This window comes from Typopeltis vanoorti, chromosome 1, assembly GCF_054136105.1.
Source record: "Typopeltis vanoorti isolate ZY-2024b chromosome 1, IOZ_Tvanoo_1.0, whole genome shotgun sequence".
Classification (NCBI taxonomy): Eukaryota; Metazoa; Arthropoda; class Arachnida; order Uropygi; family Thelyphonidae; genus Typopeltis; species Typopeltis vanoorti.
Window position 1 is genome coordinate 140,979,368 of NC_143549.1, and position 26,638 is coordinate 141,006,005.

The 26,638-nt window shown below is 36.3% G+C and overlaps 1 protein-coding gene across 1 annotated transcript in view; it reads left to right on the top strand.

Moving 5' to 3' along the window:
- The window catches only part of Pitslre (cyclin dependent kinase 11B pitslre), a 213,282-nt gene extending 187,012 nt beyond the window's left edge, over nt 1–26,270 (top strand). The window contains exons 15-18 of the mRNA XM_090399488.1: nt 6,030–6,178; nt 6,395–6,584; nt 17,087–17,203; nt 26,150–26,270. Of these exons, the coding sequence (XP_090255614.1) occupies nt 6,030–6,178; nt 6,395–6,584; nt 17,087–17,173 (426 nt within the window). The 3' untranslated portion in view covers nt 17,174–17,203; nt 26,150–26,270. The remainder of the gene's footprint in view (nt 1–6,029; nt 6,179–6,394; nt 6,585–17,086; nt 17,204–26,149) is intronic.
- The last annotated feature ends 368 nt before the right edge of the window (nt 26,271–26,638 follow it).

Consider the following 26,638-nt stretch of genomic DNA (forward strand, 5'->3'; position numbering starts at 1 on the left):
TGTCAAATCTGTATGCTAGAAAGCACTATGTAAATATGTTAATACCATGAAATGAGATGGCCCATTATCAACTTCTTTGTGTGCATCTGACAAGCAAGGTAGAAAAACTGAAACACAAAGACATCCTTCCTGTATTTCTAAATAACTTAGGGAATTGAAACAACGTAGATCCGAATATAAATTAAATAATACTTTAATAGATATCTCCGATATTTCGGCAATGTCTCATTGCCATTTTCTATAGGAACTTACAAAAGGCAGCCACAGAATACAGTGGAAGAAAGCAAAAATAATACACCGGAGCAAATATAAATTCGAAAGATTATTTGTGGAATCAGCCTCTGCCCTAAGAAACTCTCCAAACCTCAACAAATTTGGTTGTATGCGACTGCCCCAGATTTGGGAGGCATACATCAGCAGACCTTCAGCCCAACGGCCAAGAATGCCTACTTAGCCCACCAGAGGGCACCATCAGGACTTCTAGGAGAAAGATAGCTTCATATCTTCATTTCCAGTTACTATATTGTTAGAGCTTGTTGTGCTCCTGCCTTTTGTAAGTTCCTATAGAAAATGGCAATGAGACATTGCCGAAATATCGGAGATATCTATTAAAGTATTATTTAATTTATATTCGGATCTACGTTGTTTCAATTCCCTAAGTTATTTAGAAATGCTTAACCAACGTATAAGCCTATCTACGAGAATCCTTCCTGTATTATCCACTATATGAACAATGTCAGCAATAACAGGAATGCAGTCAACTCTCATTTTTTGCAAACACCATTATATTAAACTTGTTCACTATTGAAAAAGTCCACTGCAGCTATTCATAGTCTCCATGAGTTGCTATAGTGAGAATTAATTGCAGTATTATTTTATTTTCATGCAGTCACACAACTCGTTGTGAATTAGAAGATATATTTTTCTGCTTCTTTAACTTCAGCACTCCCTATAAAGATACCTCTGTGTTTGCTCTTAGCTAAATAGTATTTAGCGCAGATTGGAGGAGAAGGAGGAAATAGGATATTTGTTGCCATGCCTGCCTTAAATTCACTTGCAAGCAGCAGCTAGAATAATCAATTTTAGATTCTTTAAATTGCTACTTTCATGATTTGATTTAAGTAACTAATTATGTTGACTCTCACTGTAGAGAACTTTGAAACCATGCAGAAATAACTTGCATAGCAGATAGTTTGCTGTGGTAATTTATCTAGAACTTTTCAGTAGTTCTAGATAAATTATGGCAAGTGAATTTGCCAGAATGATGTTTGCTATAGTTGAGGATCAAATATAATTTGACTTCACTTTGGCAAAACAGCATAAAAGTGTTTAGATTCTGTATAATTTCTGCTTGAAGGATTAAACACCTGCAGTAGGAGCTAATGACATAGTCACAGAAGCACAGAATTATGTTGTTGTTTGTTTTTTAATATTACATAAAACTTTTGCTACTATTCAACAAATGGTATTATATGATGAATAGTATATATCAAATACTGTGTTTATATACCACAGTGATGCACATAAACTGATTTTATTTTCAGATAGTCCATGCAATTAGTCTAGTGTGCACTTTGCAACCGTATGCCTGGGGAAGGAGTGTCCTAGGTTTGATTCCTATTGACGACATGAGGAGCTTAAGGATCTTCCTCAGCCATAGCCAAGTTAGCCGGTCTTGGGCGTGGACAGCAGGGTTTTCTCCCCAGTTTATCTGGGGTTTTTCATCCCGCAAGCAGGCAAACCGGTCTCATGAACACATGGATTACAGTCATGAATACTTAAGACCCAGCAATAGGCCTGATTCATCAGCTATGCCAGTTCCAAGCTTGGATAAAAATTTTGGGGAATTAAGATGGTGCTGTTCCCTGTAAAAAGGGATTCATGGCCGTTGTATCATCATACGCTAATTATTATTATTTTCAGATAAAACTAATAGCCACTTTCATTCTTAGCACTGCCAGTAAAAGTAGTTGCTATGCAGTTCCTATTCAGGAAAGGTTGATAACCTGTAGTACATAGCACCATGAATGGACTCACTGTTTGTGAATTCAGAAACCCTGCTATGAAGAGCAAACTAGAAACCATACATGCAACTTTTTAAATCCACATCAGATCTCCATAAGTGGGATTACATTATTAAACGCATGTATTCACAAGAATAAAAATAATAGTATTTTATTATTATAAATACAGTATTTCAGCCAGAAATTAACATGCCATCATCAATGCATGAGCATAATCACAAGGTGAAGCTAGAACAAAGAATGTTAATCTTATTTACAGAACTGAGCCGCCACATGCCAGGATGCCTCCATATTAGTGGTCACAAAATAAAATGAGATTAGAGGTTACAATTAAATTTAAAACTAAGATTAAGAAATTGATTTGAAATACAAAAATTAACAAATTTAGATAAATAAAATGACTGAATGACACAGCATTTCTTGCCATTGCCATTTAAGAGGATGAGACTCTCTCAGATCATGGAAGTGGATAGGGTACTCATTCTGATTTAAATTTAGGCAGTGTAGAAATGCTTCAGCACTCCATTTAAATAAATGTCCCAACCTAAACCTAAAAAAAAAAAAAAGTGGGATAATTATTTCACACTTCTCCTTTTTTCAGCTTTCATAAACCATTGAGGTTCTTTATCTGTCCAACTTGGACTTCTCAACCTTCCACCACCCACCCCAAAGATAAGGTGGTCAGCTCTGTGCTTCCCAAACAGTTGCGTGTGTTTACAGGGCTGGTTTGCCTGTTCTGGGGAAATTTAACTTGTACAGTTCCTTATGAACGGTCTTTGTAAACACACACACACACATCCCTGTTGATTTCTGCAATTCCTTAATGATTTGTGCAGAGGACATTTCAGAGCCTTCTTTTCCCTTTCTGTCAATTTACATGGCCTTCCTGAACATTTTTTGGTAGTTGTAAGTCTCTCACATTTCCATTTACAAATAATGTCTTGAACAGTTGACCATGAGTGTTGCAGTTTTTCTTGCAATCACACACATGGACAGGTTGCCGAATAGCTTATTGGAAGTCGGTAAGCTCAACATGCATGGTTGGCCATGTCTCTTGAGTAGATGATATACAGTATGTACGACATCTGAAGTGCTCACTCGCAGTTTAAAGGAATTCTGGCACATGTGATCTATTGCAACATTCCATTTTTTTGTTGCAGAATGGTTTTTTTTTTCCACATAGGGTATGTCCTACCAGGCGTCTCATCCACATTATAAATCAAGTCAGTGGTATAGCTACCTTCCTCAGTTATTTTCTGGAATTGAAGATACTTATTTGCTGCCACTATCTGCTTCACCTGAAACTTTATCATTATGAATTTTTGTCCAAGTTTTGAATCAGAAAAACCAGCATTTGCTTCCCACAAATGACTTTTCCACCAGTTTCTTTATCTATCTTATTAAACAAGGACTTTGGCTTGTTCATGATTACTGCTTGAGTTATAGGATTGTTGTCTTGATTCATATTTTCAATTCAAGCACTAATAACACTGGACAACAAAATTTTATAAATGGCATGCTCTCCCCCCCCCCCCCAATTAACTCAGTCATTTTATCGATTTTCAGGTGCTGAATACAAATATGACAATAAAAATGCAAAATTGTAAGAGATCTGCAGTAGTTTCTTATATAATAGATTAATGCATATCACATATACAGAACATTGCCTATTGCTTGTGTAGCTGCTGAGGATCATCTCTAGTGAGTATCATACGGTAGTCAGCCAACATGGAAATGGACCACTTTTCCTCGTATCCTTTCTCCATTGATGCAGTTTCCTGATAGAAACGCTCGCTGTGCTCATCGCTTATCATGCTGCAGTTGTCAGGGAAGAAATCCAAGTGGGAATGAAGCTAGTGTGTTTAAGGACATATTGCAACCAAGCTTGTGGTCCTCAAACCAGTTCCTTGTAGTTTTCTGCCCTGACATTTCCAAGGAAGTTAGTTGACACCGTATGAAATGCGTCTCAACCTTTTTTCTCATCATCCTGTAGAAGGTTCGAACATCCTGTCAATGAAGAGCTCTGTCGGATCTGAGGACCACACAAAAACTACCCCTTTAATTTTCACTTTGCTGAGTTGAGGGAATTTGTCAACCAGGTACTTGAAAACTGATCCGGTCCATGGCTTTGACAAAGTTTTTTTACCAGACTGAGTTTCGTGTTTAGGAATGGTAGCAGACTTTTGTGCATTTCTGCAGGTATTTTAGAGATGTGTGTGCAATGCAGACTGAGTCTCTCCTAAACAAGAGCCAATTGACAGATTTTATTGTCATTATCTTGCTTAGCACATCAATATTAGTAAAGAATCACTGTTTTCATTTCAGAGGCAAATTGTGTGTTGTCTAGTGTAATTTTTCCATTTTTATTACTTCACTCCTTGAATATCTTTTTGCATTAACATTTCCTGCATGTGAATGCTTTACGCTCAGAATAACGCTCACCTGATTCAATGCATCAAGTCACTTCCATTGAGCCTCAGGGGTAAGCAATTTTCTGGTTTTTTTAGCTGAGGAAGCATTGAATACATTTAGATGACATTCTTATTTATTGATGTCCTGATGAAAGATGATTTTTTCTTCTGCAAACCAGGTCTTTTCTGAAGAATTTTTTGTTATTGTTTTACCCTTTTCAAGATAATTAATAAACAAGATGCCTTTAGCATCCCAAAACACCGATGCCATGACCTTTCCTGCTGATGAAACCGACTTTGTCTTCTTTGGTGCTGAACAACCGGCTTCTGTCTGACTGCTGTTTGGATTCTGGTGTGTAATAGTGAATCCAAGTCTCATACATAGTAATAAATTGAAGCACAAAATCAGTTTTATTCTTGTTAAAATGCTCCAAGCACTGTTCAGAGATTTTCACGTGAGTGTGTTTTTGATCTGCTGTGAGCAAGTGCATCGCCCATCTTGCGCAAAGCTTTTTCATTAGCAATTCTTTATACCAAATACGTCCTACACATTCTTTTGAAATTCCTATAGTCTCAGCAATTTCATGCACTTTGACTCACCGGTCATCCAATACCGTATCGTGCACTTGATCAGTGATTTCTGGTGTTGTTACACTTTTTGGGCGTCTTCACATGGATCATCCTCAAAGCTGGTATGACCATGTTTAAAAACTCTGCAGCCCATTTCTTAATTGTCGAAAACTAAGGAGAAGAGTGCCCATAAACTTTTATGAACTTTGAATGAATTTCTTTTGACTTTAAACCTTCTTTTACAAAGAATTTTATAACCACACGATACTCGATTTTATCCATTTCAAGGGATACATACAACACCTTTGCTTCAGACAGCTGTATAAAACAAACTACTTGATAGAATGACTTGCAATTTCACATGGATGCTTATGTACCAACATAAGCATCCAATATCAACATTATCATGCCGATAATGTTGCCATCTATGGTCAAGGCCAAGAACTTTTCAGACCACCTTCATATATATATATATATGTGTGTGTGTGTGTGTGTGTGTGTGATAAGATCATTCAGTTATGGTCAACTCCTTTTTAGAGCACTTATTGAAACCATTAAGGAGATGCAAAGAAGCAATATTGATTGGCCATCGCCTTCTTTAAAAAAAAAATGGGAGGGGGGGGTATTGTTGTCAAGAAACTTGGGAGTATTAGATTGGATGATATGATGCTTTTTATGACAATCTCAATAAATGGTATAAATCTGTAGTGCATTAATACTTCAAGTAGACTGAGGTTTAGGCAATCCAGAAACCTGCTTTAGAGATCAAACATGATATTGTGGCTAAAATGAAAGTTATGCTCATATTTATGGTTTATAAATAAAATTTAATTTAACCTCCTTGAATTAAGAAAATTATAAAACCCCAAAGTCAAGTTCTTGTTCATCAGTGATGATTCTTTTTAAAAGAGAGGGGGGGGGGGCTCCTACAGCAATTGTATGAATCTCATTTTCATTCTAATTTTTTTTTTTTTAAATGTGTTATCTTTGTATTTATATATCTTCCAACTTCTCTAATGATTAGGATTTGGGAACACCAAGCGATAAAATCTGGCCGGGCTACTTAGAACTTCCAATGGTCAAGAAAGTAACCTTTACAGAGTATCCTTATAATAACTTAAGAAATCGTCTTGGCCCCAACCTTAGTAACATGGGATTTGACCTACTAAATAGGTAATTTTTTTTTTAATCCTAACAGTTTATTTTATGGAATGGAATAATTTAGTCTATATGTATTGTAAGGAAATCTTATTGAGATCATATAAATAAAAAAAAAACTTGTTTTAAAGAGTTCAAATACTAAAAAAAAAAAAATAATAATAATAATAATAATAAAACCTAGTATTTATGTATATATTGCTTCTCTCAAGTTATGGTTTTCCTGTATAGATTTCTGACATACAGCCCTGCACGCCGAATAACAGCTGAAGAAGCAATCAAACATGAGTTTTTTAAGGAACGACCTCTGCCTGTGCCATCGGAGATGTTTCCTACATGGCCTGCCAAGAGTGAACAAGTTCATCGGAAAGCACAAAGTCCCAAACCTCCTTCTGGGGGCAAGCAATATGCCAGACAACTAGTGAGTTGAAATATTTATTGGTAGTAAACCTATGCATGATATAAAATTTCTTACTGAACGCAAGGTACAAATGTGTGTTCTCAAAGAAAACTCCCTCAGCTCTGACTTTCTTTCAAACTCTCTTTATAAGAAGGTAATAGCAAACGGAAATCATTTTCAGTTTGCTTCTACCTTCAAGAGCCATAACAACTACAAAAGAGTAGTTATGTGACAATAATTTAAATTTTATTATTATTGTTCCTAACCATTTCATTAAGAAGTAGTCTAAAATCTATAAAAGAATGCATATTTCTTTTTTTAAAAAAAAACTTGATACAGTGCAATTTTTTAAATTACAAATTTGGATTCAACATTTTGAAATACTTTAGAATCAGCTAAATTGATTTCAGTTACAGAAAAAATAATTTTTTAACAATGTTATCCACTGATGTAAATGTGAGAAGTCCCAGAGCCAACACCAAAGGACCAGAGAGTTCTCAGAATGTTCTTAAACTGTGTTCTGTGGAACTCCCCCACCCACCCACCCCATAGTTTGTAGTTTCTATAAAAAAACTTCTATGAATGGGGAAAATACTAATTTTTATTAAATGGACTTATCTTTAAAACAATTGTTTGTAATATTATGTAATTATATGTTTTCTTGATGAAATTATTTTACAGATAGCAATTCATTGTCATAATTTCTTACAGATAATTTTTTGTGAAAATTTTTATAGAGTTTGTGAAAAAGAAATTTTATGTTGGGCTCTGCAGTCTCAAAAAGTTAAAGAAACACTGGTTTAGTTTGTACTCAGCAGTGTTGATCTTGTGTGACTATGCTGTTGTAAAGAACATCTCTGACAAGTTCATAGAGCATTATAAGTATGCAATATGGGGTGATGAATCATGTTACACCCCTTTTCCAGTTGGTTGAGCAAGCATGAGTGTGACAGATGTGTGGAGAATGCTGGTTATTCCAGCTGTGAAGTTTGATGGCAGAAGAGTTACAGCTGTTTCTCCTAGTACGAACTCATACATGCAGTTATAATGTCCTGGAAGGATAAATGCTGATAGATATACAATGCTTTCTATGTTCTGGCAGTTTTATGGAAACATTTGCTGGTTTCTTTCAATATGATATCCATCTTGTCATAGTACAGGTGCTTTTCCAGCATATTTGAAGAAAATGGTATAGAAATACTTGAATAGCCTGTGCAGAGTTGGAATCTCAACCCAGTAGAATATTTGAAATGTCGAGTACAGGGTAGATATGGAGTTTAAATATTTTTGTGATTTAATGCTTTCCAAATATTTGTTATTTCATATCCTACATCATGGAAGGAGTTATTCCCAAAGCATGTTTTGACATTTTGAAGCCTCATCAATGGAATACTTGACCCATGAAGATCCTGTAGCTAATTCAACAGCAATTACACTTGTTTCTTTATACACTCATTTCTATACCTAGTTTATGTGGTTCACTTATTAAGTAATTGCTACCTACTGTACTTCTACAACCTGTATTGATGCAGTAGCCATCCTTATGCCAGTAAACCCTTAACCAAACCTAATAATGGGGTGAACCATGCTTAACTGAACAAATTATTCAGTTAAGCATGGACCATGGACCCTACTGTTTCTCCTTAGCATACCACCAGGGCAAACAGTGAAGCACCAAATACCAGACTAAATTCATCCTCAGCAGAAGTGGAGAGGGACACCATCACTATATGAAGATTCGCTGGGAAAGAAATGAACAAGAATAAGATGGATAAGATACTGCTAAATAATAAACTGACATATTATATTCAGGCAATAGTTGACCAGAGAGAGAGAGAGAGAGAAGTAGAGTATTCAACATGAAAATAAACAACTTGAATGATAGGCAGTCTCAAGCAGAGTAATGTGGGAAATTTTCAAAATTGGGCCTATGGTCCCACTGAAGATTCTCTTAGAGAACAAATAGAGGAGTGATTTGAATTGTTAAAGCAGAAAGCTAACATAAAATGAAAGGCTCATTCTTGGAGATCTGAACAAGAGAGTAAAAAATTAATATTGGATATAGAAATGTTTGGGGAAAATTTGGAGAAAGGGGCAAAGCTAATAATAATAAGAACCTGCTGGATTTCTGTTCAGGGCATGGGCTAATCATAGACTAGCATTATGTTCTAACATTAAGATAACAAAATAAATTCACTTGGAATAACACACTAGAAATAAGAAAAATCTTGTTGACTTTATTGTTGATAGTGATATCTTCACTGGTTCAGGATACCTGCATTTACTGTAAAATATGAAATGGGAAATATTCACTGTTTAATTTTAAGCAGAATAAAATGAATATCATATTGAAAAGAAAAATATATACAAAAGTACAAAGGTTTAAACAAATCAAAGTCTAGCAACTTTCAAGGGGGGGGGGTGAACTTTTAAGTTCTTTTGTAAGTTCTTTTATGTTGTCCATCCAACTCTTGTGGTCTTCTTCTTCTTTTCATTCATGATTTATTACAAAAACTGAAATATTTGTATTTAATAGATTAATTTTATTAAATATCCTTACTCTGATTTATATATATATTATTGAGAGGTCTCCAGTTATCCCAGTTCTACAGTTCTCCAGTCATCTGGGATGACTGGAGAACTGGAAAGATCATCCCAATATACAAGAAAGGAGACAAAAGAGACTGCAGAAATTACAGACCAATCAATTTACTCTCCCACACCTATAAAATATTTGTAAGAATTATACAAAATAGATTTAAAAACACCTATGAAGAAATGATAGGCATAAAACAAGCTGGTTTCTGAGGAAACTATTCAACAATAGACCAAATTTTCACATTGCACCAACTAGCAGAGCTCAGCTGGGAAGACCATAAAGAACTATATTGTTGTTTTGTGGACTTTAAACAAGCTTTCGATAGCATCAACGGAGAAATCCTTCTTAAAATTCTACTAGAAAAAGCAATAGACAAATATATAATACGGTTTCTGATAAAATATTACTCTAAGACAAATGCCATAATTAAAAAGGACACACTCACAACAGAACCCATAGAGATCCAAAAAGGAGTAATGCAAGGATGCCCATTATCCCCATGCCTATTCAACATATATCTAGACAAAGTTGTAAAGAAGGCAATAAACAATGAGCCTGGAATCAATGTCAATGGTTTAATCATAAATAATATCAAATATGTGGATGATCTCGTCCTTATTGCAAGAACCCCAAATGAACTACAAAGGTTGATAAACAAGCTAAACGAAACCTGTAAAACATATGACATGACAATAAATATATACAAAAGACAAAAGTGATAAAAATAGGGAGGAATGGAATTGCCATCTCAGCCACCCTAAATGGAGAACAAGTAGACAACTTCATATATCTTGGATCAAAACTGACAGAAACAACGGATGAACTCAAAACAATCAAACACAGAATAGTGATAGGATGGACCACCATGGGAAAATTACAGAAAATCTGGAAAACAAACAAGATATCTAAGCAAGCCAAAATCAAATTATATGAAGCAATAATTATACCAACAGTTATCTATGGAGCAGAAGCGTGGAGAGTTAAGAAAAGAGAGGAGAAAAAACTTCTGGCATTTGAAATGAAATGCTTAAGAAAAATAAATAGAACAAGTTGGACAGAAAAGAAAACAAACAGCACAGTCAGACAAGAATTATTGTATAAAAAGACAATAATAGAAAAAATTAGAAAACATCAACTGAGATGGTTTGGCCACACTGTACGCATGGATGCAGACAGACTTCCTAACATCTTAATCAATACTTTTCCAACTGAAAAAAAAAAAAGAAACGGAAGACCAAGAATCACCTGGCTGAAATTAATAAAGAACATCTCGGGATGCAGAATATATAAGGAACTTTTTAGAACAGCAAGGAATAGAAAAGACTGGAAGATCCTGCTCAAGAGAAGACTCAACCTGTCTTAGACGGAAGAGAAGAAGAAGATTGTTGATAGGAAGTTAGAAATAATATAAGCTTAATCATGTAATACCATCACAGTATCCTATACTTCAGAACCTCCATAGCTAAGTTGATTTAGATGAGCCCTTTGGTTGGAAGGACCCAGGTTCAAGTCCCGTCTACGACGTGAGGAACACCTTTATCAGGTGTTTTCAAATAAATAGTGAGTTAGCTGGTCTCATATGGAGATGGAAGGCTTTTTCCACCCAGAAACTCTGGTTTTTCATCCCTCAAAACATCCAAACCGGCCCAACACACATCTACAAGCATAAGAAACTCCAGAATAAGGATTAACCAATCTATTAGGATTTCAATTTCAAACGCCCACAGTGAAGTGTGGGTCTGTGTGTGAGTGTAAATCAGGATAGGTTCTATATTTCGTGTGAAGACATATCAAGGATCTTATTTGCCAGGAATGATGATTACTTGTAATTGCTGCAATTTGTTTTAGTGTCGTGTGTGTGTGTATATATATACAGTGTCCCAAAATTCACGCAAGATTTAAATTTAGCGCCATTTGTGCGGTAAAGTGTTGCCAACGAGAAAAAAAAGACAGTGTGACAGCTGACAGTTCAGGGTTATTAAAAATGGAGCACTACACGAAAGAACAACGCTTGAATGGATTATGTAACGAGTGGATGCTTATTTTTCGAACAAAATCATCTTCAGCGTTGAGGCTCATTTTCATCTTGATGGCTTCGTTAATCGACAAAATTGTCGCATTTGGGATTCAGAAAATCCACGAGTGATTGTTGAGAAACAAATGCATCCACAACATGTCACTGTTTGGTGTGGATTTTGGGCTGGAGGCATCATTCTTCATTCTTCCTCGTTCATTCTTCTTCGAAAATGTGGCTGGTAAGGCAATAACAGTTAATGGTGCTCGCTATCGCGACATGATAATCCAGTTTTTTGTGCCTAAATTGCAAGATATGGATGACATGTGGTTTCAACAAGACAGTGCCACATGCCATACAGCCCGAGAAACAATTCAATTACTACATGAGTCATTTCCTGGTCGTGTAATTTCCCGTTTTGGTGATCAGAATTGGCCGCCCAGATCATGTGACTTAACGCCATTGGACTTTTTTCTTTGGGGTTTTTTGAAGTCTAAGGTTTATGTCAACAAGCTCACGACCACCCACGCCTTGAAGGAGGAAATTGAGCGCTGTATCAACGAAATTCAGCCACATTTATGCAAAACAGTCATGAAAAATTTCGACAAAAGAGTGCGTATGTGCCAGCAAAGCCGTGGAGGCCATTTACCCGATATGCTATTCAATGCATAACCCTATACTGTATACTTTATGAATCAATAAGAAATTACAATTTTTAATTAAAAACCTGTGTTTTCTATCAAAATTACTTCTTGCATGAATTTTGGGACACCCTGTATATTCAAGAGCAAATTATCAAAGAAGTTCTTTGCCTTACTTACCCACTGTGTCAACTCAGGTTACTTTAGATTTGAGGACAAGATCTTTAAACAAAACTCCGGACTAGCTATGGGTAGTCCGCTTTCCCCAGTGCTAGCTAATATATTTCTCTAAGACTTGGAAGAAAAAGCGATTTGCTCACACTAAAACCTAAAATCTGGCTCCGTTATATAGATGATGTTTTTCTTTTATGGGAACACGGCTTAGATAACCTCAAAGTTTTTCTGGATTATCTAAATAACTTTCATCACAAGATCAAATTCACCTATGAGCTAGAAACTAACAATTGTCTTTCTTTTTTAGACATAAAACTTACAAGGTACTCTGATAATATTAAAATTTCAATCTTTAGGAAGCCAACACATACAGACAGATACCTTCATGCATCTTCTCACCACTACCCTCCACAGAAATTTGGCATTATTTCCACCCTTGCCCGATGTGCAAGGGTGGAAATAATGCTTATCATCAGATGACGTAGAGCTTCAAAATGAACTTAATTTCCTCAAAAGGACCTTTCTTAATAAGGGTTTTACTTTAAAAAGCATTAAGAAATTTATTTCTCACTGTCGTCAGCCAACTAATGAAAATTCTACTATCCCCAGAGCTTACATCTCCTTGCCTTTCATTAGTTCCCTCTCCCCCAAACTGGCTAAAATTTTAAAAAAGTTCAACATCAAAACACGTTTCTCTACTTTTCCTAAACTCTGTTCTATCCTTAGTCAACCTAAAGAAAAACATCACCATCTTCAGTTCCCAGGAGTATACAAGATTATGTGTAATTATGGAAAATGTTACTATGGACAGACTGATAAATCTATCCTTCTCCATGTTGAAGAGCACAAAAGAGATATATCCTATAATAGAATCTGAGCCAGCGCTCTCGCCAGCCACGTCTTGTTCTCTATAAACTCTGATGAAGGCCACCAACATCAAATAGACTGGTCTCAAACCTCTAATATTCACAAATGTTATGATGAACTTGAAAGACATATTCTTGAGTCTAAAGAAATTTCCCTCGATTCAACCCACATGAATAGCAGCCTTAGCTACAGTTTACCTGATATTCGCACAGCTCTGCTGTCCGGTGCTGGCGTTCTCGTGATCACACACATGCATAAACATACAGCTGTAACTGTAGCGCAGACTTCAATTTAAACTGTACTACAGTTTCTAGTAGATCTGTTGTTGTTATTATGTAATGTTTCTGTCAGATTATTGTGTATAATTCTTTGTACTTGGACACCTGAAGAAGTTGGTTTACCAACGGAACTAGTAGTGTCCCCATTAAATCTTATTCTTTATTATTCTTGGTGTTTTAGTCATTTAAATTAAATCAATAAACATGTTGTTTAACCAGGTAAATCCTAATACAAATATATATATATGTGTGTGTGTGTATACAGATAACTGGACTGAAAGAGAGGTTGGTTCAGTAAGTTTGGAGGTAAGCAATTAATGGATGTCGACCAGCATCTGCCTTTGTTATGTACTGAATATGTGTTCTTGTTAGTTTTTAAGTATATGTATTCAATGATGCAACTTATGGGCAACTTTTTTCCATAAAATAAATGTTTCAGATAATTTGCTTATAACCTCCATATAAGATTTATTATATAGCTCAGGGGTATGAAAACCTGCAACTTTTTAAGTATTGCTAATCTTTCATCTAACATTGCGTTTAAATAACCATATGCAACCTGAGAGTAACTCTGCTTACATATTCTAGAATATTAATGTTGTCATTCTTTTCCAACATCTTCATTTTTAAAATCATTCTTTCATTAAGGCCATCTGATCATTCTCCTAATTTTTCTTTGAACTCCCATATCAACTGTTAGATCCATATGTTAAAATTGAGATTAATTTTCTTGTTTATTGCTAGCTTGGTGTTTTGTCTGATTTCTCCCTTATTTCCTTATAATAAATTTATTCAATTGGTTTCTTACCATACCAGCTCTGTTTATTGTCTCTCTTTTCATACTGAGTTTATCATCTTTAACTGTGCCTAAATATATAAAATGTTACTTGTTCTATTAGGTTTACTATTGAGAATGAGGTTGATGTTTTTATTGCTATTGAATTTGCCATGACAATTATTTAATTTAATTAAATAAAGACTTGTAACAGATTAATTTAGAAGTATAATAGCATCTGCTTAAACTCAATATTGCCTGTTTGGATGAACAGGTTAAACAGTTTTCCTTAATAATGATTTTTTATGGCTTATAAATAACAGCGCATATATATATATATATATTGTACAACTCTACATTGCACCTGATTTAACATCAGACATTTTTTTTAAAGATTTATTGTTAATTTTAATTCAAATCACTTAATTTACATTTTGGCTACAACTGTAATTTTATTTTATTGTAACCACCCATTAGGTGGCATCTTGTGCATGGTTCAGCTCTGTAAATAGGATTAACATTCTTTGTTCTAGCTTCACCTTGTGATTATGCCGATGCACTGATGATACCCAGTTAGTTTCTGATTGAAATATCTGCAGTAATAAAATTATTATATACTCTTGTGAATAACATCAAACAATCTTCTATGCATCCTTTAATTCTAGTTACCAGTTTACATCTTAAGTATAACTAAATATAAGCCATGTGGTGGTCTACATAATATCCATTTGTGCCATTACAGACTCCTTATTTTGAACATTTTCATTGTGCTTTAATATATGCTTTTTTTCTTCAATATTATCCAAAGTTTAAGTGAAATCTTTACTTTATTATCATGATGGGCCAGTTATAAGGTAAAAATCAGGTCTTGCCTGTCTCTTTCTAGCTTACTTCACTTTTCACCAGTTTTCCTTTCAAAGCCTTTTCTCCAAGTATGCTTGCATAGAAATCTTTTCATTAAAAAAATTCCTCTGTAATTCTAGTATTTGCTTTATTTTGCTTTTTTTTATAATTGGTAATGACAACTTAATGCCATTCATCTGGGATTTGACCTGTTGGCTCACCTTCTAGATTATGTAATGGCACCACTTTAAATCTTTTGTACCTTACTTATTTAAGCATTTATTATTATTACATGGGTATCACAATGGAATCTGAGGGCTCATCACAAGGAGTCACACAATTGGTAATACCCATGTGGTAAGGCTTAAGTGCTGGGAGGACATTATATTGGAGGTTTAGTAAGGTATTGACAGCGCTAGGAAAGGATTAAAAACTAATTTTAATGCTTTCAATATTTTGTATCAGTCACTGAGACATCTTCAGGGAGTACAGATAACACTTGTAACCACACACACAAAGACAACTCAATACTTAATGAAACACATGGGTGACTCTTAAAGTCCTGTCTAGATGGTGCACCCTCTATGGACATTTGTAGGCAGTCTAGGATGTAAACTAGGAACCCTGATGATTATTGTTTCACAAAATTTGGGAAGTTTTTTGCATCGGTATTTGTTTGAATGAGGTTGGTTTCTGAGTACTGCTGGTGATTCCGAAAACAGTCTTTCTGTTTTAAATTTACTGAGGTGGAGCATGGTGGTTCTCTTCCAGAAGATCTGTGAGTTGTATCCAAAACATGGTCTGCAAGACCAGATTGACCATGGTCGGGATTGCAGATGTATGATTTGTGTCATCTAAATGGATAGTGGCTAATCTATTTGTATGCCCCAAAGTAAGCCAACTTGCAGGAACAGGGTACTTTATATACTCCAGGCACTGAGAGAGGAGGGAGCTGATCTTTGGTAGAATGGATAAGGATAGCAAGTTTCTGGTAGGACTTAAAAGCTGTGTAGAGGTTGCATGTTTTAAAGACCTGGCTATTTTTTTTCTGATGTACCATGGATATAGGGAATGGTGATGGCATTTCTGAAATCCTTCTGAAGTGATGGGGAGGGGACTGAGTATTTTTTTAATTCTGTAATTGTAGCCATTGGATAGGAAGGTGATGTGTATATGTTGAGTTCAGTTGTAAGAGAGGTTCCACTGAAAGAAATATTATAGGCTCTGTTAGTTAGTTTTAATGACCCATATTACCATATTATGAGTTATTATAAACATATTACAACGGGTTATAAGAACTGAAATTTTTAAGAGGTATTATAGGCACTGTGTGATCTGATCCCTTGTGATGAGTTTTCAGACTGCATGGAGATATCCATGTAATAATAATAAATGCTTAAATATGAAGGTATAGAAAATTTACGTGGCCACACTACGTAATCTAGGATTTGACCTGTTGGTCAAGCCTTCTGGATTATGCAGTGTGGGCATTGTAAATCTTCTGTACCTCCATATTTAAGCATTTATTATTATTACATGGATATCTCCATGGAGTCTGAAGGCTCATCACAGGGGTTCATGCAATGCCTGTAATACCTCTTAAAATTTTTAAGGTCAGATATAATTTAATTCACATGGCATTTGTTTTCCAAATTTTTGGTTTTGGATAGCTTTTTACCTACTTCTTCTGACTCTAAAATATACTCATGGTTGTGATCTTCTTGAATATTTGCTAGCTACTTCATTTAATAATTTTTTTCAAAATAATTACTCTACACATTCTGGATATCTTATCTTCAGTTTTTAGATCAGCTTTATAATCTTGGATATTTATTTTGGATATTTTTGCTTTCATATCTGAATTTTCTTAATAGTCTCTCAAACACTTATGATATTTATCTTCCATATTCTTCACAAAATTTTACATTTCCTTCTGTTTAGCTACTTTCACAGATAAACTTCTTACATTTTTTCCACATTTTAAGAGGTGCCTTCAAGTTCTTTTTAGCCAATATTTACATATCCAAGTCTACAGTTCACATCTGAAAGTTGTTCAACTTACTTTCTTTTCAAAACTTGATTTTGTCATCACTTCTAATTCATATTCCTCAAATCTGGTGTCATGCCTAACTGAAGGCATCAGTAATATAATTATATGAATTTTCTTGTTTTGTATAATAATTCATGCAACATTTTTATGTTGAAACATGGTATTAGTATGACTAATCCGTTTGAACTTTTCTTAAGCAATGATTTTTATTTGAATGACTTGAATGTAGATATAATTAAATAATGCCTAAAAACTGTCATACTTTAATAACTTTTTATTCAGGGAGAAGCTGATGATGAAGGATTGATTGCTTCTGGAGGATTTCACATGGCAGGCCATGAAGCTCATTCTTTCAGCCTTAAGTTCTGAGAATTAATTTGCTTTCAATATAACTTATTAGTAAGTAACAGATTTCTTCTGTATACATGCTCCTTCTCAATCAAAAATTTATAAAAGACATTTAATTAATTTTATACTGAATAAAAGAAAAGAAATGATCCAGAAAATAACATAAAATATGTAATAAAATGAAGGATAATAAATTTCTATTATTGTTATATATTCCATTAGTCATTGCCTTTGAATTATCCTTGAAAGTCAGGAGAACCGACTAGAATACCATCCCCCAACATTGCATTGCTTAAAATAAGAATTCTTTACAGAGACTACCTTTTATTAGAGGTTTCACTTACGAGTTTCATTGGCTCAACAGCTGTTTAAACAACTTGGATCTCATCAGCAACCAGGTAGAAAATCTTTGAGGGCAGTTTGTTCCAAAACTTAAACACACAGACACACACAAAAAAGATAACATATGTTACTGTTTTATAATCAAATAGGAGAACAGTGTTTTCCCATGAAATTTAAATTTAGTTTCATTGTGGGGTCAGTAAAACTCTTAATCAAAAAAAGAAATAAAAGGTAGTTATGCAGGCAGGTTATTCTGGGTAGGTTATCTTTAAGTTGTGTTAATACCAAATCCTTTTTCTCAAAGTCTGCTTTGAGAAAAGGCTGAAGGCAGTTGTAGTCTAGTAAGGTCTTAGCTGGAAACTTAAGTCAAACTAAGTGCATTCAAAATGCACTCTTGATTTCTTTTGCAAGAATCTGATTTTTTAAATATAGCATCCATCCAGTCCTACAGACATATACTTCAGGCATGCACAGTATAGCTTTCAGTTGAGCTTAATTGATGATCCTTCTCTTTTGCAGATTTTCTCTAGTTTATGTAGACACATAGTCTGTTTTTGCCCTTATGCCTGACTATATGTGCCATTCAATGGAACTGACATCTATCCTTCCATTTTTATTTCAAGTTACAAAAAAGCAAATAGTAGCCTCTCGCTCTTTCTTAAGTCAATCTTTCTGAGGCCTTGTGTATTAGTCTTCATTTGTTTCTGCCATTCTGAGTGCATCCTCCAACCTTAGTCCAGTATGAGCATTAATTTGATCTAGCCATCTTTTATGGGGGCCTGCCTCTTTTTCTAGCTCCTTGCATCTTGCTCTTGAAGAATTTTTCAATACCTTATCTCTTCCTTCTTCAGATATGTCCAAAATATCTAAAGATTCTTCTCTCCACCATGTTGCAGAGACTCATTTCAAGATTTAATTGATCTCTAATGGTCAGGTTGATTCTTTTCTCTGTCCAAAGAACTCAAAACATCCTTCTCTAGGTCAACATTTCAGAAGCATTGATTTTCTTCTTAATTACATTGTTCAGTGTCCAAGACTCTCTCTCTCATAAAAAACTACAGAGAAGACAAAGCATCTGATCCTTGTGTTGAGAGATATTTTTCTGTTCTTCCAGATATTTATCAGCTGAGACATTGCAGATCTTCCCATTATAATCCATCTTCTTATTTTCTCCATGTGAGCCCAGATAGTTAAACTCATCAACTTTATCTGTGTTAGTAAGCAGTCCTGAAGTATTTTCATTATGAATCCAATTTGAGATCATCAGCTGTGTTATACTGATCTTCAGTTGTTAGATCTTGAATGGGGGACTCTTTCAACAAAAGAGTCACTCATACAAAATCTAACAGAAAGCACAACACTGAATAAGAACATACTTGTGCTCCTAGCAATCAAGCTCATTTTATCAGAAAACATCATGTTTAACATAGAAAATGAGATAATAAGTCTGAGATTTGAATCTGTTATCTGAAACGATGCTATTGAAATAATATGTTTGGATTATGAATAATATTATTTTAAACATTAGTATTAAAACTGTGTCCTAAGCAAGAAAGTAAATGTACTGCCAACAAAGTCCGAAGGTTGTGGGCTAATGGACCATCGGTGATGTAACGCCCAAAGCTAGGGTATTCGTAGAAGGTGAACGGGGCACGCGGTCCCTGAAAGAAGAGACACCGTAAGGCGGCGAAGTGACATCACCTCGTCGGGATAAATAGGGAAGCTCCAGTGAATAAGATTCCAGCATGGAAGGAAGCCGCTAATAGGAAAGATAAATATGGTTATGCAGGTCTGGTATTCCCCCGTTTTTTCTATTCCTGTTTCCCTCATGCAGATGGCAATGACCGGTATCAACTCTCCCGTGGCTGAGTAACACAAGTCCGGCAAGGCTATGCACAAGACGACGGCAGATCCCGAACGCGGGCCATCAGTAAAACTGTGCCGATGAAAGCAAAGGACTCCCTTTGAAGAAAGTCAGGTTAAGTAATAGCGACCTATATGATAAGCAAATGTCCAGTAAGAAAGAGTGGCCATTTCGAAACGAGCACGTGATCTCCACGTGGAAGCAGTTTGCAGCAGCAGTGATATCCCACAACATGGGATGGACGAAAGGGTCTCAACGTCAACGCTACAGAGTGGTAAAGTACTGTGACTTTTCTTGTTTTATATTGATAAGATTTTGTGGAGGGGAAGGAATAAGAACCTGGCTGAAAGAATGAGAACTTTAATGATAACACATGATCAGGGACTCTCTAACCTTATTGGACTAGTAGTCTGAGAACCCAAGCATTGTGTGGTTCCAAGAAGATTGTAAAGGGATTGTTAGTTAATATCTCATAAGTTCAGAATTAGAATAGAGTCTTCTTGTACCATATGTGTACCAAATTGTATGTGAATAATATGCTAAATATTTAGTAGATGAATTGTGTATGTAATAGTGAAATATATGCCTAAAGTGTGAATGTTGTGTGTGTGATTTACATTATTATCTTAGTATTGCTTTGCTTGAGGTAGAATGCTAACCTTGTATTGTATCTGATTTATTGTAATCCTTTTAGCCATATAATAAATATGTTTTCTTATGTAAGCCTGTGTGTGTGATCTAAGCATAAGACTGACTTCACCAATCATTAAATTTCGGACCTATGCGTAAGGGGAATATTCAAACAGTTTTAGAGTTGATAGGCCATGACTGCAAAGTTAAGACATCTTAACTTTGCAGTCATCTCACATCTTAATTTATTTTACAAATTTGGTGACACTTAATTTCTGGGAAACTTCCTTAGGACAAGAGCTTTCTGTCTTTAGGCTCTAGCTGGCACAGCAAATCAAACAAATTTTGTCAGAGACCGAAAAGGGGAACGGCCCCAGAGAACTAGTTTATAGATAATCTTAGAAGGCACTGGAGTGATAAGATAGATAAAAATGACAGAAAGTAACGATGTAACACAGTCCATATGTCAAACTGTGAAATTCTGTTCTTCCAAGGAGTTATTTTCAATTTCTTTTATTAGTACTATGTCATCAGCATACTGATATTATTGATTCTTGAGTCATCTATCAATATGCCTCTTCCAGTTATCTGGAGATATCTTGATGATTTCCTCACCATAGGGATTGAAGAGTCTAGTAGATGTATATAGCCTTGTTTTACTCCTTTCTATGAAAAGAACCATTCTGATGAAGAGTTATCATTTCTTATTGCAGTTTGGTTATTGTTGTAAAATTGACTTATAAATCGGATAAGATGTTGGGAAAAGCCAGACTAGACATTATTTCCTGCATAATTTTCCAGTTTATGCAGTCAGAGACTGGTGTAGTCAATAAAGCATAACTAAGTAGGGCTATTGAACAAGCTTTTCTCATAAGCTATCTGAGATTTAAGATCTAGTCTTTGATATCTCTTCCCTTCATGAATCTAGCCTGTTCAAAAGAGATCTGAGCCTTTAAGTGATTATTAATTCTTTGTTTGATAATATAGAGCATGATTTTACTTGCATAATGAGATTAATGCTATTGTTCTATAGTTTTCACATTTCTTTGTGCGTTCACATTTTTTATGAAATCTGCATTTTTGTATGGATCTTTACAGTATTCTTTCCATCTGTCTAAAATCCTCTTTTTTTCAGTTAGGATGTGCTTTGATTTTTGAAAAGAGAAACTATTTCATTACTGTCCACATGAGTCTCAATCTCCTCACATACTTTAGTGATATATGATTCTTTAGCTTTCCTACAGGATTTCTTTATTGCTTTACTCATTTCTTTCAAATGGTAACCAGTCAATAGATATTTTCTATTAAAAACTTTCCTAAATTATTATTTTCTAGGCATTGTAATCTATAGCCATTTAAAAAAGAATATGAATCGATTCCTTTCCACAGGATAATCTCACTTGGTTTGGAGTATGGCTTTTGTGATTTCTATCAGTCAATTATGAGTAATTTGAACCTGCTCTCTATTCAGGGGAAACAATTCTATTCTTGAGAGACACTTGTGACATGAAATTAAGAATTATAAACACGTTAACACAAGAATATTTTAATGTTTGCCAAATATTTCAGTCTGAAACTAACAAACTATCCTCAGTGGCTTGATAGGAACAGTTTTTACAAGGTGGACTACAAATCCTTACCTTCCTATTTAGCCAAAATCAATTCCTTACATCTTTGTATTAAGTTTACCATGGAGATTGAAAAAGACAACAAGTTATCCTTTTTAGACATCCTCCTCATCTGCTCACCTTCAGGTATTCTGACAACAACAGTTTACAGAAAACCCACTTTTACTGGATGTTATGGATGTTACATTCTCAAACAATCTGCCTATCATCCTTATCAAAAAACAGGAATCATAAAATGTTAAATTCGAAGAGCTAGAACTAATTGCTCAACTTCCCATGAATTACAGAAAGAACTTATGAAATTAAATGGCTTCTCCAAAAAAACTACGCAACATCTGTTCAATTCCTACTATCCAATCCAGAACAACAAAGAATCAATACGTTGAGTTCCAATTCCATATATTTCCGGGATTTCAGGACTAATTTCAAGAATTCTGAAGAAATATGATTTAACAGCTACTTATATCCCTATTAACAAAATATCTACCTATTTTCCCTCTTCTAAAGATAAACGCTCAACTATGTCTCTGCCTGGTGTATATCAAGTTCCTTGTAACTGCAATCTGTTGTATTTTGGACAAATCGGACGCTCTATAGAAAAAAGAATACAAGAACATCAATCATACATTCTTCACAGGAAATCCAATAAGTCTAGATTGGCGCAGCACAGGATAGAGACAAGCCACAACATTCTCTGGTCCAAGACTCACCTTCTACACAGATGTCATTATAAATTCGAATGCCTATTCAAAGAGAGTGCTGAGGCCTTACTTCAACACCCTAACTTGAATCGAAATGACTGTATATCCTTGTCAAAAATATGGGAAAGTTTAATCTGGATAACACACTTAAAAAAATTTTTTTTAATTGAGACCTTTAATTCTTATATTAGTCTAATATTATCTTTAATTGAATTTATTTATAAATTAAGATTGTTATATGAAATTGTGAATTAATATCTATAATTTATTCATCACTCTGATGAAATTTACCTCTCTTTAATGCTTAGCAATGTAACATCACGCAGCTCGTTCTACTTTTGAATGATCAATTGTTTGCGTTCCACCTTGTAAAAACTGTTCCTATCAAGCCATTGAGGATAGTCTGTTAGTTTCAGACTGAAATATTTGGCAAACATTAAAATATTTTTGTGTTAACGTGTTTATAATTCTTAGGGAAACAATTATATAGGATTATCTCAAGTTCATTCACTATCTTTTAGAAGCCTTCTTTCTTTTGAAAGAGGGTCAGTCTTAAATTGTCTTTGCTGTCGAAACACTTTAGTAGAATCTTGAGAGACTATGATGATTGTTATCAAATTTTATCTGTTATTTTATTTGCTTTTAATTTTATTCTGTACAGTTAAATCTCACCATAGCAGAAGTTTGCTGTAGTGATTTTTTGCTGCATAAGGAGCTTTGGTTTGGACTTTCATTAGTTTCTATAGTAAGTGAATTTGTTATAGCAATGTTTTCTATTGCGCTAGAGTCAAGTGTATCAGAATTTTTTGTCTTCTAGGATATTCTTTATATTTTTATTCTGAATTTCTGGTATCAATTGAGCCATTTGTAACTTGGCATAAACTGCATGTAACTATACATACTTTTCTAAATCACTTAGGGAATTGAAACAACGTAGATCCGAATATAAATTAAATTATACTTTAATAAATATTTCCGATATTTCGGTAATGTCACATTGCCATTTTCAAAAGGAACTTACAAAAAGGCAGTTGCACACAGGCACTAACAATACAGTAACTGAGAATGAAGATATGAAGCTATCGTTCTCCTAGAAGTCCTGATGGTGCCCTCTGGCAGGCTAAGTAGGCTTTCTTGGCCGTTGGGCTGAAGGTCTGCTGATGTATGCCTCCCAAATTTGGGGCAGTCGCATACAACCAAATTTGTTGAGGTTTGGAGAGTTTCTTAGGTCAGAGGCTGATTCCATAAATAATGTTTTGTATTTATATTTGCTCCGGTGTATTACTGTAGCTTTCTTCCACCGTATTCTGTGGCGAGTATCCAGAGCATGGTCTGCAAGCCCAGAATGACTGTATTTGTGAAAACGGATGTAGTCCTTGTGTTCAGAAATTCTGATATTCGCTGTCCTGCCTGTTTGGCCAAAGTACGACAGTTTACAACTGCAAGGGACCTGGTATACACCAGGTAGGTCTAGGGGAAGTGGTTGGTCTTTGGTAGAGCGGATAAGGGATGCCAATTTTCTGTAAGGCCTGTAACAGGAGGTGAGGTCATGTTTTTTTAGAATTTTGGTAATTTTTTCTGAGGTGCCTCGGATGTAGGGAATGGTGATGGATTTAGAGTAATCTTTTTTGTGGAGGGGGGAGGAGGGGGGGCGTGGTTTGTAGGTTTTAATATTTTTTGGAATTTTTTGGTGGGGTAGCCATTGGCTGAGAAAGTGTTGAGGATGTGATTTAGTTCAGTGTTAAGGGCTATGTCGTTAGAACAGATTAGTTTAGCCCTGTTGTATAGTGTTTTTACCACTCCATATTGTTGTGAGGGGGGGGGGGACTGTTGGTGGATGTATCTGCCTGTATGGGTGGGTTTTCTGTAAACTGAGAAAACCAAAGTTCCATCAGGCTGGCAGGTGACTAGTGTGTCTAGGAAAGGGAGGCAGTTGTTTTCCTCTTTTTCCAGGGTGAACTTGATTCTGGCGTGTTGGTTGTTTAAGTGTGTAAGGAAGGAGAGGAGTGTTTCAGAGCCATGTGGCCAAATAGCGAACACATCATCAACGTAGCGAAGCCATATGGTTGGTTTTTGTGGGGCAGAGGCTAAAGCTTTTTCCTCAAAGGTCTCCATAAAGAAATTGGCCAAGGGTGGAGAGAGTGGTGAGCCCATGGCTGTCCCCTCTATTTGTTTCCCCCCACCCCCCCCCCCCCCCACCCCCCCCCCCCCCCACCCCCCCCCCCCCCCACCCCCCCCCCCCCCCACCCCCCCCCCCCCCCACCCCCCCCCCCCCCCACCCCCCCCCCCCCCCACCCCCCCCCCCCCCCACCCCCCCCCCCCCCCACCCCCCCCCCCCCCCACCCCCCCCCCCCCCCACCCCCCCCCCCCCCCACCCCCCCCCCCCCCCACCCCCCCCCCCCCCCACCCCCCCCCCCCCCCACCCCCCCCCCCCCCCACCCCCCCCCCCCCCCACCCCCCCCCCCCCCCACCCCCCCCCCCCCCCACCCCCCCCCCCCCCCACCCCCCCCCCCCCCCACCCCCCCCCCCCCCCACCCCCCCCCCCCCCCACCCCCCCCCCCCCCCACCCCCCCCCCCCCCCACCCCCCCCCCCCCCCACCCCCCCCCCCCCCCACCCCCCCCCCCCCCCACCCCCCCCCCCCCCCACCCCCCCCCCCCCCCACCCCCCCCCCCCAGTGTGTGTGTGTGTAGGGGGAGAGAGAGAGAGATTATTTTTTTCTTAAGCTCATAAGATAAATATTCTCTATCCTAGTTGCAGTGATATTTTCTATATTTCATGTGTTTAGAGCATTATCATTTAAACCTCCATATAGTACTATATATAAAAGTTACATGAACTGGATTTATTTTTTAACTTGTCTGTTTTTCTTTTTTTAGTAAGTTTCCCAAATTTTTTTTAAAAAAAGAGTAAAATCTAGTACCAGTATCCACACTCACATACCTTGTATTTGCTTATTAGGATTAATTACAGATTTTTTTGATTTGGAAAGTCATCTGTAGAGTCCTGCACACATTGGTCTGAATTCAGTTTAGAAATTTGACAATGGATTATTTACTGTTTTATGAAATAAAAAATATGTACGCTCATGAGCCAGAACATTATGATCACCTACCTAATATCATTTTGGGCCTCCTTTGGCTGTGATAAAACCACTTGCATCCATCTTGACATTGACTACACTAGACCATGAATGGTGACCTGAGGCGTGAGGCACTGGCATCAACTGGTTGTTGATGCTAGTTACTCACTCAGTTGCATTCCACATGATCCCACAAATGTTCATTAGGATTCAAATAAAGAAAATTTGGTGGCTTAGGGATCACAGAAAATGTTTGGATATTTTCTCTTTTAACTGTGATTGCTCTTTTCAAGCCTTGTGACCAGATGTTGTCGTGCTGAAATAGCCCAGATCCACTGGACCACATTGTCACCATATTGGGCAATACCTAATCCACAACAGTCCTCCCTTCCCCAGAGTAAGAATTAGTGGTCAAGTTGTGTTTGATGGAGATGAGAAGACCCTACAATATTCCATAGAACAATCTCTATACACCAGGATACTGCCATCTATTGTCTGGTTTTGGCTAGCCTACAGTTTCATTGGCAAGAAAATGATTGGGTGGTTGTCAATAATGTTTTGGCTCATGAGTACGTTGTTCCCCCCAACTTGCACTTCATTTATGTTCATTTAGCATGAGAATTTTAATCTTAGCTGTGTAATGTATGATTCTAAATTATTATATTTTACAGTGGTGATAACAGTGAGATGTTACTTCTGTTGTAATTTTTCTCTTTCTTTCTTTTCTTTCTTTTTTTTTTTCCCCTCTCAAGGATCCAGGTTTTCTTCCAGAGGCAGAAGCATCTCTAATCTACAATATGAGAGATGCCTTTGTAAAATGTGTAAATATAGAGAATAGTCAGAAATCTAATAAATTTTGTTCATTAATTTGTATTGATGAAATCATTATTCCTTTTATTTCTAACCAAGTTATTCTCACATATAAAGGAATTCATATTCTTTTAAGATATTATTTAAATCAGGTTGAATAGTGCATAACTTGAAACTTATCACTTAAACAGTGAATAAACCTTTAATCTATCAGTAAATCATTTACAGCTTTCAACATATACAAACTGCATGCATAACATGCATATAGCAGCACTTGGTGTTCAAAATGTCCCCCTTTTACCTTCATGCATGCATGCATACCTGATGTCTGTGAGGCCACATATTGAACATGGCACATCTAATGGAAATGCTGCCACTGCATGCTCCAAATTCACCTTCAAGCTGGCAATGCTGGAATGTCATTTCTTGCA